A 13,173-nucleotide genomic window follows, 5' to 3' on the forward strand; every position below is an offset into this window, starting at 1 on the left:
GGTAAGTCAGTGGGGGGACAATGGCAGAAAGGAGATCCCGATACCAGGTTGGAGACGTTATTAACCTTTTCATAAGCATCAATCTCCTATCTTGACTGATCTTGGGTCCTGGAATCGAGGCTATTATCCAACAGACGGATTAAGGCATTTATTTATGCCCATGAGGTAAGAGTTCTGAGAGCACATTGAGTGGGTTGTTTTGCCATCTGAACTACAGTCAACACGATGAGTATTTTTCTACCTCACTGTGAAATTTTTGAATTTCCTACACTTTACCCATAAATTATTTTAATTATTAACCTGAGGACTTTGGTGTATATTTGATTTTCATTGGACTTTGCACTTTATATATTTCATCTTTCAATCTGAGGATTTTTTTTCAACACGTGGAATTTGTTTACATTATATGGTGTCCACTACATATTTACCACTATTTAATTATCACTGGCTTATTTTGGTAGCGCACTGAGATGTTTATTATAATTATTAGGTCATTCTAGTCACGGAGGATATATGCAGGATCACATATAATTCTTTATCTTACTGACCTGGTGTAAGCCCAGGAAAATCACAAAAAGGAAGAGAATAAAATATTGGAACCTGAAAATTATCACGATTGTAGACCAAAAAGGTAGTAGTTAGTTACTCTGAGTAAACCATCCACAAGAGAAAAAAAAAAAAAAGTGGCGTTTGAGAAAAAGTTTACATCTTGCTTCTTTTAATTTTCTTCTCACTGCAGCTGAAAATAAATGTCACTTGACACCCAACTAACGAAGAAACAGTCTTACTATGAAACTTTAGTTGTTAAAATTTTTTAAAGCGACATCAGTCTTTAAATACTAGGATCTCAGCTGCATTGTGTCCTCAGAAGTCTCAATCCTCTGGATCCCCCAAGAGATTATTACTATGGAGAATTGAACAGAGATGGGTGCATTGTCCCAGGTCAGTGTCCCATGTGGACCAGTCCTGAATCTTACTCACTAACTGCCAGCTGAGGGCCACCAGTAGCACCATGGGGCACACTTAGTTTCCTAATGGTAGCTATGATGTTTTGCGTCTGTTCAGATGATGGGTCTGTTGGGGGAATCTTTTTACACATCTGAAAAATGAAACAAAAAATAAGTCATATAATTAAATATCAAAAACAGTGATAAATTACTAAAGAAAATACCAAACAACTGAAAGCTTGTGTTTGCAAATCCAACATGGCTCTCCATATACACATTGGAATGAAATCCTGCTAGACATTGATCTTCTGCATCTTAATGGCTGGGAGAATGGGGGGAGGTTGCAACATTATTCCTGTTTATAGATAGGAGCACACAATGCTGTAAAGGGGACTATTGTGATTAACTTAATTTCATTAGAAATGTTATTTATTTGAAAAATATATGTATAGTTTATACAATAAATTTTGCTTTGCTCTGCTAAAGTGTTCGGGTTTGACTTTAAGAAAATGTGTCAATCCTAGGTGGATCCCTACGTGTCTGGAACCTTTCCCTGTCGCTATTGCTGTCCCTGACAGGTGATCTGTTCCTACTCTACCCACACACTAAAATGCACACCAGACCCAGGAGCCAGAGTCTTAAATTGACTCTGGCAGCCACCTTGGCTCAGTCTAAGAACAGTTAAAAATGAACTCACAAAAGTATAAAAACCCACACACATACAGTGCCTTGAAAAAATATTCATAGCCCCATTGAATTTTTCCACATTGTCATGTTACAAACAAAATGTATTTTATTGGGGTTTTTTTTGTGATAGACCAAGACAAAAGTGGCACATAAAATTGTGAAGTGGAATGAAAATGATAAATTGTTTTAAAATTCTACAACTATGTGACAAGTGTGGCGTGAATTTCTATTCAGCCCCCTGAGTCAATATTTTGTAGAACCACCTTTTGCTGCAATTACAGCTGCAAGTCTTTGTGCACGTCTCTACCAGCTTTGCACATCTGGAGTGACATTTTTGCTGATTCTTCTTTGCGAAATAGCTCAAGCTCTGAGTGGATTGATGTAGAAGGTGAAATATCAGTAAATGACTTTGTTGGACAAAGACTCTTAAGGCATACCAGGATTTATTCCACTCTGGCCAGAGCAAGCACCTGATTCACTCACGTCCGGAAAATCAAGTTTGTCATTTACAGCTTACACAGTGTACATATAATTTTTGTATATTGCGTCACAAGCGAACAGGCAGTACATTTCTGTTATACATTACATTAACCTTTTAAACAGTCAAACTACTTTTCAAATACAAAGCAATTTGTCCACTTCACAATTTTATGTGCCACTTTGTCTTGGTCCATCACAAAAAACCCAATAAAATAAATTTCATTTGTAACATGACAATGTGGAAAATTTCAATGGGGCTATGAATATTTTTTCAAAGCAATTTAGCAAAGCATATAGGTTTTACCTTTGCAAAGTTTTTTCTGTTCCTTTGCAGTTTCTGTTCTTGTGGTTTCCTTATGTGTCTCACTAATCAGCTAGCAGGGCTATAGCTCAGGAAGGAGAGTGTCAGTGCGATGAGGACAGATGTCATTGTAAATGAGTCTTTCTACACACAACTATGGCTACATAAAAACTGACCCTTGTTGCCCCTTTAGGATGAGAGCATCTGTGAACAGCAATGTTCAAGTCCTGCCACAGATTCTCAATTGGATAGAAGTCTGGACTTTGACATGGCCATTCTCAGCCCTTGTACACATGGTCGGAGATTCTGACAAGCAAATCAGTCGGATTTTGTCCGAAACTGTTGTATACACACACACACGGTCGGACGAAGTTGTCGGAAAATCCGACCGTTCAGGACGTGATGACGTTATTTCGTTACGACTATGGACTATGTTCAGGCTAGTAGCCAATAGCTTTGATGTAGGAATTTGATCTGAGCATGCGTGGCACTTTGCCCGATCGGAAGTCTCTACACATAATCGCAGTCTGTTTGATCGGAGTATGTCCGATCGGAGCATTTTGTCGGAAAATATTTCCGGAAAGTTGGAAAATTTGGTCCGACGGATATTCCGATGCAGACCACACAGTCGGATTATCCCACAAAACGCTCCAATCGGACACATTCCGTCGGAATCTCCGATCGTGTGTACAAGGGCTAACACATGAATATGCTTTGATCTAAACTAGGGGTCTCCAAACTATGGCCCTCCAGTTGTTCAGGAACTACAATTCCCATCATGCCTAGTCATGTCTGTGAATGTCAGTTTTACAATGCCTCATGGGATGTGTAGTTGCACAATAGCTGGAGGGCCATAGTTTGGAGATCCCTGATCTAAACCATTCCATTGTACCTCTGGCTATATGTTTAGGGTCGTTGTCCTGCTGGAAGGTGAACTTCTGCCCCAGTCTCAAATCTTTTGCATACTTCAAACAGGTTTTCTTGTAAGATTGCCCTGTATTTGGCGCCATCTTCCCATCAACTGACCAGCTTCCCTGTCTCTGCTGAATAAAAGCATCACAACAACATGCTGCCACAACAAGATTTGGGGGATGGTGTTCAGGGTGATGCGCAGTTAGTTTTCCACCACACAGTTCAATTTTGGTCTCTGACCAGAGCACCTTCCACGTGTTTGCTGTGTCCCCCCACATGGCTTGTCGCAAACTGTAAAGGGGGGATCTTCTTATGGCTCTTTCAACAATGGCTTTCCTTTAGCCACTCTTCCATAAAAAAGGCCAGATTTGTGGAGTGCACAACTAATAGTTGTCCTGTTGACAGATTCTCCCACCTGGGTTGTGAATCTCTGCAGCTCCTATATAGTTACCATGGGCCTCTTGGCTGCTTCTAATGCTCTTCTGGCCTGGCCTCTCAGTTTAGGTGGATGGCCATGTCTTGGTAGGTTTGCAGTTGTGCCATACTCTGTCCATTTTCGCATGATGGATTGAACAGTGCTCCATGAGATTTTCAAAGCTTGGGATATAATTTTTTTTTTTTTTTTTAACCTAATCCCGCTTTAAACTTCTCTGCAATTTTATCCCCGACTGGTCTGGTGTGTTCCTTGGCCCTCACAGAACAGCTGTATTTATGCAGAGATTCAATTACACACAGGTGGGCACTATTTACTAATTTGGTGACTTCTGAAGGAAATTGGTTCCACTCGATTTTAGTTAGGGGGTATTATCATAAAGGGGGCTGAATACAAATGCATGCCACACTTTCCAGATATTTGTAAAAAAATAAAAATAAACATTCATTTTCTTTCCATTTCACAACTGTGCCACTTGTGTTGGTCTATCACATAAAATACATTTACAATTTTGGTTGTAACAAGACAATGTGGAAAATTTCAAGGGGGTATAATATAGACACATCATTTTACAATTTCCAACAAAATGGTGCAGCACTCAACCCAAAAAAGCTTTTTTGGTTCATGAGAGCTACACCATTTTTGTAAGAAAAAAACAAAACATTAAAAATACCAGAGAGCTCCTAACTTCCTGTTTCAGCTGACAGTCCTCCTGCTGCTGCACTAAAATCTCAGTCAGTGTTGTCATGCCTACTGTACCACAAGTCTTCACCTATCCCCTGTACCTCATTGCTCCCATCCCTAGGCATACATTGCATATTTCCCAAAACAATGCTCCCGCTTTGCCTCCCAAAAGCCTGCCCATGCACCGTGTAGAGAACAGGCTCTTGGGTGATATAGTTTTGGGGACATTTCCCTCTTTACAATCAGTTTACTTTCATTTTCTGCTAAGATACAGATGATGTACTGCACCATTTTCCTCTGGCCAGCAGGGGGACAGGTAAAGCCAAGCAAGCCCATATAGACTTAAAGCAGGGTGCTTTGAATCCTGGGAATTGTATTCCAAAACAGCAGCCATGTAATACAGGGACTGACTTTCTGAACTACAGATGTCAGTGTAAACCCCCCCCCCCCCCCCCTCTACAGTGAGCAGCCACAGCAAACATCCTGGCAACTTGTGGGGGTAATCTGCCCATTATTTACACATATGGCAGACACTGAGACACAAAGCAGGGTGTCAAGTGCATCCAACCCATGCCAGCCCTATACTGCACCCATATCAAACCTATATTGAACTATCAATGCATTTGACCCACATCTACAGTGTACCTGTACCACACCTATGGCCAGGGGAGGGCTGGCAGCCCTAGGCCAGGGGGGCAAGTCCAGTCAAGTGGCCCATATAACCGGTGGTGGCAAAGTGATGGATAGGGAAAACAGACTAAGGTTTTCCATGATCACAAAGGTGGGGGGGGAGGGTCAGGGAGGACAATGTGGCCCCCCAGGGCCCGTGGAGGACTTGTACCACCATGGCCTCCAAGAACTAAAGTGCAAACAAGTCCTTGTATGAATCCCTCAGAGCTGAGGACCTGACCCACCCCCCCCAGACCAACCTGTGAGGGACTACAAGTCCAAGCATTACCGCCTGAGATTTAAGGATTTGACCCCCCCAACTAGTGAAGGACTACAAGTCCCAGCAGGAAACCCTGAGATCTAAGGATGTGTCCCCTTAGGTCCTGAGCTCTGAGGGGTTCATGCTGGGACCTGTAGCCTTTTACTTTTGGGATATCACATCCCCAAAAGTAAAGGACTACAAGTCCCAGCATGACCCCTGGCTGAGATTTAAGGATGTGATCTCCTCCTCTGCTACCAGCTTATTCTCCCATGACACATATGCTCCACATTACACATATGTTCTAATTCATTCACTGCTCCCTCACCGCAGGCAGAGGTGCTTCTGTCAGTCAGTGACCGTTCCCTTCCCTCAGGCAGGCTCCGAGGCGCATGCCGCCACACAGGAGAAGATGGAGGGAGGAGGTGAGTGGAAAAAACACTAATAGGCGTGGTGGAGGTGGAAGATCCTTTCCTCCTGGGGACTGTGACATCACTGGTTGCTAGATGCCAGTCAATCCTAGCAACCCCTGCAGATGATAGCGGCCAGCAGTGGAACAAACGCATCTTGGCCAGCAGAGTCACTTTGTGAGTAAAGCTATGCCACACAGACACCGCTCCACATTTCCCTGCACAGCGAGAGAGAGACCCTGCTCCACATTTTCCTGTACCCAATTAGAGCCATAGGCTCTAATAGGCTTCAAAATAGGGTGGACTCAGAGCGCAGAGCATTGCACTTGGAGCCCACCCAGGTGTATTAGAAAAGCAAATGAATATTTGCTTTTTTTTTTTAACACTGAATCGGCTCTCCACCAATCAGGATAGCGCAGGTCTAATACCCATCACCTGATTGGCTGGAAGGTCAGGCGCTCCTATTGGACATCTAGCAGGAGGAAGCATGGAGGACACAGGAGCCACTGCCTGACCCTCTGCCCGTCCCACAGCTCACCCCCGTCATCTGCTGCCTGACCCGCCACCAAGATGCGGTAAGTGGCAGTCAGAAAGCGAGCGGGCAGGGGTTGTGCTGGTTAAATGCTGCTGGGGGGGGGGGGGGGGGGAGGGGGGGGTCGATGCGGCTGCATTTGGTGGGCACAGTGTGGCTGCATTTGGTGGGCACAGTGTGGCTGCATGTGACGGGGGGGGGGGGGGGGGGGGCATGCAGGAAGACAGTGAGATCAGCAACACTGCAGCACATCAGTGTGAGCCCACATCATAGGACCAGCTACTGCACATGCTGCTGAAAGAAAACTTCCTTATCTGCAGAGAGGGGGAGAGACTGGCCATAGCTCACTTACTTGGAATGAAGGACCCAGCATGAGGCTCAGTCATCACAGCTTCCACAGCGTCCCATAAAAAGCACTGTCTGCTCTGTTTAAGTGTTCCTGCCCACACATCCTATTCAGACGCAGCACATAGGCTGCTCAGAGTGTGGGCGGGCACAGAGAGAGGGGGGGCTGGAGGAGGCGGAGCGGATTCACCCTCTTCCATTCGGCTGTGCTCGCAATGGACACAGACTGTCAGCTCAGAAGCCAGGGACAGCACTGTGACAGGACAGATGTCCACTCACAGCATAAATGTTCCTGTGCTTCTGGGCTGTTATCCAGCCCTGTCAGCCTCCCTCCGGACCGAGCAGTAACATGTGGCCAACTGCGGAACTGCCCATCATGTGCAGTTCCCAGCTCAGCTGGCAGCACATCAGCCTTTTTATAGCGAATCAGAGCAGCCCAGGGGGAAAATGCATCCCTGCACCCCAGCCCAGCCCGCCCCTGCCTATGGCGCATGCTGTTTTAAACCGGTTGATAACTGCACCATCACTTCGTAAAGGGCCCTCGCTGATAGCTGGCAAACCACCAATGATTTCCCCTCCAGCAAGTCATTTGACACACGCCCTCAGTGGTCTAGGCCTAGCATAGTCATAGGGTTGCCACCTTTTCTTTAAGCCTTACCCAAACACTTTAGCAGCCAGAGACAACTTTGGGTGCCCCAAGGAGGAGAGCAGTACTGCGGTGTGCATAGCATGCCGCAGCGAACAGTGATTGTGGCCAAATTGCTCTTGCTGCCACATTCAGCTCTCAGGTGGCAACAGCTGTGTGTGACTATTTTGGTTACTTGGGGAGTCACAGCCCGGGTTTGTCTGCCTGAAACCCTGGACACAGGTTTCAAAACCCAAACTGTCTGGGTGAATCCCAGACAGGTGGCAACCCTAAATAGTCGCCATTTATGCACTTTAGCCTCCAATTGTAAGTTAAGCTTCATTACTGCCTGCAGCTGCACTTTAGATGGCCTTGCTAGCGTGTATGCTGATCTGGACGCCGCATTTCATTTTATGCCAAGTCTGTATTACTAATCATTCTGTATGCAAAATGGTGTTAATCCATTTTTTTTTTTCACACTTGCCTCTTTGCCCACCATGTCAGTTAATAATGTGTTAATTTTGCCTTTACCAAATGGTTCATTGCTGGTTTTCATGGACATGGTAGCATTAATGGTTACCAGATATTACTTTCAGTGATTTTGTAATGTATTGCATGCTTTGTACACTCAACCTAGTGTGTCAGAGGGCTAACGTTCTTACAGAGTTCAAGGCAAAGAACAGAGGACCCTTAAACAGCGGCTCTTACAGGGGTAGTGCTACATCAGTAAGAACTGAGATCCCTGTAGTTGCCCCAGCAAGGATTTCATAGGCCTGGTGGGTATATCACATTGAATAGTAAAAGGGCATTTCTCACTACAAAAACAAGGTACAAGAGAAAAAAACAAAAAACAAACACACACCCTAGGGTGGCAAAGTAAGGTTTAAAATTGTAAATTTGAGTCAGTCTAATACAACCCGCATTAATATCGGCCTTAAAAGATTAGTTAAGTTGTATGCTTAAAAAAAAAAAAAAATAATAATTAAGACATCCATACCTCCTCCACATACTGACATGTGATGGCTCTTACAGCCTGCATATCTGTAGTGTCCATCATCAGAGTCACTGTCTGGCCCTTCCGGATCTTTACCTTTCTTTTAAACAGTTGCCGGTTGTTGTAGCAGGTGGCCAATGTAGCGATAGCCATCATCTATAAAAACACACGGTCAGAACAGTTATGGTCAAGCAATACACAAATTACTGTACCAATTTTGTAGTCTAGGTACAGACAGACAGTATACCCAGGTCTTTGATCTTCAGACTTTAGAATAGGTTGGTCAAGAACACACCTCCAGCCTGCTGAATGGACAATGAATGAACCATTTTTGCGATCAATACACCTCTAGACAGGACAACAATGGGGGGGGGGCGCCGACAATTTTTCAGCAATATAGCTGGGCAGTAAAAGGAGCAACACACCAATAATTTATCAACTCCACGCTTGTCATCTGTTAGTACATGCGCATTGCAGTAACCCCTGATTTGCTCCTAGAACTGATCTCACCTCTCAGAGTCTGAGATTGTGTTTTGGGATGACAGGAGGTGGATATCAGGCGCTTAAACCATTTGTATTTTTAGGATGGACCTTCACCATGCAGGTCATGTTGTCCTGCCACTTCCCCCTCTCAAAACTGGACATAAATTTTATTTTATTTTTACCAATGTAATTTGTGCCAAAAAAGCATCACTTCCACACTTCTCACCTAGGTATGAATTACTGATTTTGTTTCCTTCCCACCCTCTGTGCATGTGCAGATGTGGCACAGGGCATCGGGTCAAAAGTGAGTCTGGAACAGCTGTGAACACGCTGGTTTTGCTGACCATCTGTATAGGCATGGAACTTACCGTGCATTTGCAGAATCTACTATCAGTGAAGTTCCAAACCATGGAGGAGGGACAGAACAAGGTTACTGCAACTGGCTCTACTATCTGGGTACTCGAGACAAAGACAATGCTATCGATCAGAATAGTGATGGAGCTCTGCCTATCAGCCACCCCCTTACTCAGATGCTGCTCAAAAATAGTAAGCAGGGCTCTCTTTAAACACAGGGCAAAATGGGCAGCTGCCGCTGGCCCAGTCATTGTGGAGCCCACATTGCCTACCAATAGTTGGCAAATAGATTCGGAAGGGTCCAAGCAAAAGTTTACCCAGGGTGCAATAAATTTTAAAGACAGCCTTGAATTTAAGCATGATTAAAGTGATACCTCAAGTGCTTGGACTGTGTTCCAGTACCATCAATGTTGCGGAGAACGGTTGTACCCAAGTTGACTCTGAGGCCATATGGCTTTGGAATTGTTAAGCACCTTGCTGCAGTCCTCCACAGGATTTGTTACTTCTAATTAACCAAATGCTTTTACTTTACTTGGTCTCTGTGTGCCTTACTCCATCTTGATAGCAATCGACTGGACACACACACACACACACACACAATTTTTGAAATACTGTAGTTGGGCTACAATTGAAAGGAAGACCATCCATGCCTTGGAAGAAAATCTATTCTTACTCACTACAAAACCACTTAACACAGAAGTTTGGCTACTTACCAACGGGACTGCACAGAATTTGAACACTCTCTGGTTTTTCAGTCGGGACAGGTACAGCAAGACATCAGGCACATGTTGCAGGATATTGGTGATGAGCTCGTTCAGACACTGCACGGCTGGCACAATATTTTCTGGCTTGGTAAGGTCAGACAAGTTCTTCCCATATTTACTCCACACCTGTTACAGGCAGAATGACAGACATCAGCTGATAATCATAGCTTTATCTCAAACCATTTCCATCACATACAGCTCATGAAGTCAGAGGTCAACACTGGAAATGAAAGGCAATGGTCAATTTTTCCTTCAAGGATTCACAGCCATGTACAAAGAATTCTGGGTAATACCATTTGCTTTGGAAAATTTCAACTGGCCATACTCATGAGTTAGGGATTAGAGGGGGTATACTTGAACAGATGGGTTTAAAAAAGGACCAACTTCTGAAACGGGTGCTAGTTCTGGGCAGAGCAGACTGGCAACACCGCACATGAATATGTACTTTCCTCAAACCTAGCACCAAATCTAGGATCTTGGTGCTCAACCTGCAAGCACTTTGGTATATAATGTGTGGCCCTTTGACCTCAGAAGTCTGTAGCAGGAACAGTTATTAGGGCAATAGCCTCATGTACGAGGTTTCCAGTGTCATATTGTCTTCTACAGCATGTCTGCACATGCCAAGCCAAAAATGTTGCATGTTCACAGTCTGCTCTCATTTCCTCTATTAGGCCTTATGCACACTGGATATTTTTGGAAGCTGCTCTTTAGGGGCATCTGGCATTCCCCCCCTGCCTCTAAATGCCCCTCAATGCACACACTTTTAGCAACCTTTAGTGGCAGGGGGAGAAAAAAAAAAAAAAAAAAAAAAAAAAAAAAAAACACACGCAACTGCCAGTGCATCCAGGAGCAGCACAGTTTGCAGAGGAGAAAAGTCTGCTTGATACTTTTAAATGCATATAAGTTCAACTAAGCACGTGTTAAGTGCTAGGCATGTTTAGAGCTTGAATTAATTTCAATGGTCAGAATAAATTCTTCCCAATGAAATGAATTAACTCCCAAGTGTTTAATGCATGTAAACGTGTTAAGACTAGAGGTCGACCGATATTTGGCCTTTAAGAAAAAATTGCCATCGGCCGATTATTATGCAAATTAGGCAGATATTCAACACTGACCACAGTGCCTGTTCCTCCTCCCCTCCATACACTCCATTGGCAGAGCAGCGCACTGTGTAAAGTGTGTGACACTCATATAATGTAACTGAATGCAGAGAGAGACCAGCTGTCAGAACTGAGCGTAGATGTTGGGGGGGGGGGGGGGGGGGGGGGTGGGCAGGACCCAGCAGCTATCAAACACCAGCCAATGGGATGGGATCTGGACAGGCTGCTACATGTGGCCCGCCCCCTAAAGCAGCCCAATCATTGTCTAGCTGCTGGGTCCCTCCCACCCCTGAATTTTGACAGCTAGCCTCTCTGCATTCATTACATGTGTCAGTTTCCCAGTTACACAATATCAGCTTAGTATGAAAACCTGCCAGTGCCATCTGTACTGAGGACATCAAGTTTGTGGTAGCGAGACAGGAGCAAACAAGGGGGAGTGGGGTGGGAGAGTTTATGAGATGAAGGGGAAAAAAATATATAAAAAATCCAGCCTAAAATAATCGACATCATACATTGGCCGCCCCCGATTTCTAAATATCAGCATTGGCCAGAGAAAAACCCATATCGGTCAACCTTTAGTAAAGACACTTTTACAATTGTCAGATTTTTTATTTTTTTGCTGGCTTCCAGGAGAGTTAAAAAAAATCAAGCCCTGTGTGCATGAGGCCTCTAGGTCTGCAATATTGACACCCCTTCCAAGCATTACATATATAGAACATTATGTGCGGCCCTTTGGTGATGTCAGGGGCTGCGTTTGAGGACTCCTTTAGCTCACAAGTTGGCAACCACTGATCTAGGAGATGGACAAATTGGCACATCCAGTATTGGATAACAGGTTAAAAAAAATAAAAAGAAGAAGAAGAACAAAAAAAAATAAAAAAAAACAAACACACATCTCTGCAATATGCGCTTTTGCCAAACCTCCTAACTTTGGGATGGGAACGAGGGACACCTCTTAGCAAAATTATGTATAAAAAAAGGAGAAGAATTAATAATAATAATAATATTATTATTAACCACTACTATTCCTTTATACTGGCTTTTGAAATGTACAAATGCAGCAATTTAGATGAAAGATTTAGCTTTGGGAAACACTTTTTGAAAGCTAAATAGTGCATTTTATATACACAACTATATAGATCAGACCAAAATAAGGGACAAGTGAGGAGGAAAGGGCGACATTCCAAATCAGGGACAGTTGGGGAGCTATTCTTTTGCATTATCATGTGCTTTACAAATCATATCAGTTCCTGCCACCAAGGTTCTCATCTCATATGCATGTAGCACTGACCCCCTTAGGAGCGGCTGATATAATTGGGCTTACCGTTACCTTCTTTACCTCGTGTCTGTCTAGGGCAGTAATGGCGAACCTTGGCACTCCAGATGTTTTGGAACTACATTTCCCATGATGCTCAGGCACTCTGCAGTGTAGTTGAGCATCATGGGAAATGTAGTTCCAAAACATCTGGGGTGCCAAGGTTCGCCATCACTGGTCTAGGGGTTTCCCGAGGTAGATGGCCCAAGAACTGTAGAGACTGCCGCCAGATCCACTTAAGGGATTTTTATTTGCAAAAGAATAAACAAAACAGTCTCTCAAAGTAGGGTTAGAGGGTTTTAGGTATGAAAGTCCAGGTACTCTTGAACTAAATCGAACAGACAAAAGAGCCTCACATTAGGAAATCCAGAGAATAGCCTTTCACAGTTGGATCCTCACCCATATCGGATAGTCCTTCTCTCACTAGGCATAGCAGCCGATAGAGTGCTTAAATCAAACAAAGTCTCTGCCACAGACTTGCTGTAGAACACTTGAATAGAACTGAAAGATGTAGTCAACTCAGGGAACCCTCGTATGGTACCAGTGTCTTGCAGCCAGTCCAGTGATACCACACGAGACTGGATTCACTTGGGGCCTTCCAACTTAGCCTCCAGGCTCCTGCTGAGAAGCCAACCCTTGCATGGCCTTCTCCCAAAGAGTCCTCCCCTGGATGCTTTCACAGTTGCTAGCCCTCTCCACAAACCGAGAAGGCACCAGACCACTTTAGAATCCTTTCAGTTACTTTGCCTCAGGCTAGCCATCCCCGAGACTTTGAGTCGGGTGGATCTACACCCAGGCAATGAGAGCCCTGGGGGCTGGTCAGGAGGACCAGGACCAATCAGCCAGATCACACTTCTGGACCGGAACCCAGAAGCACGT

General features: G+C 44.4%; 1 protein-coding gene across 1 annotated transcript in view; it reads right to left on the reverse strand.

The window, feature by feature from the left end:
- Positions 1–449: 449 nt before the first annotated feature.
- LOC143989030 (squalene synthase-like) overlaps positions 450–13,173 on the reverse strand; it is a 34,296-nt gene continuing 21,572 nt past the window's right edge. The window contains exons 6-8 of the mRNA XM_077489031.1: positions 9,829–10,005; positions 8,282–8,434; positions 450–1,099 (exon numbers count right to left, since the gene is read on the reverse strand). Of these exons, the coding sequence (XP_077345157.1) occupies positions 974–1,099; positions 8,282–8,434; positions 9,829–10,005 (456 nt within the window). The 3' untranslated portion in view covers positions 450–973. The remainder of the gene's footprint in view (positions 1,100–8,281; positions 8,435–9,828; positions 10,006–13,173) is intronic.

This window comes from Lithobates pipiens, unplaced genomic scaffold (genome assembly GCF_037356315.1).
Source record: "Lithobates pipiens isolate NorthernLeopardFrog02 unplaced genomic scaffold, aLitPip1_a1.2 Scaffold_18, whole genome shotgun sequence".
Lineage (NCBI taxonomy): Eukaryota > Metazoa > Chordata > Amphibia > Anura > Ranidae > Lithobates > Lithobates pipiens.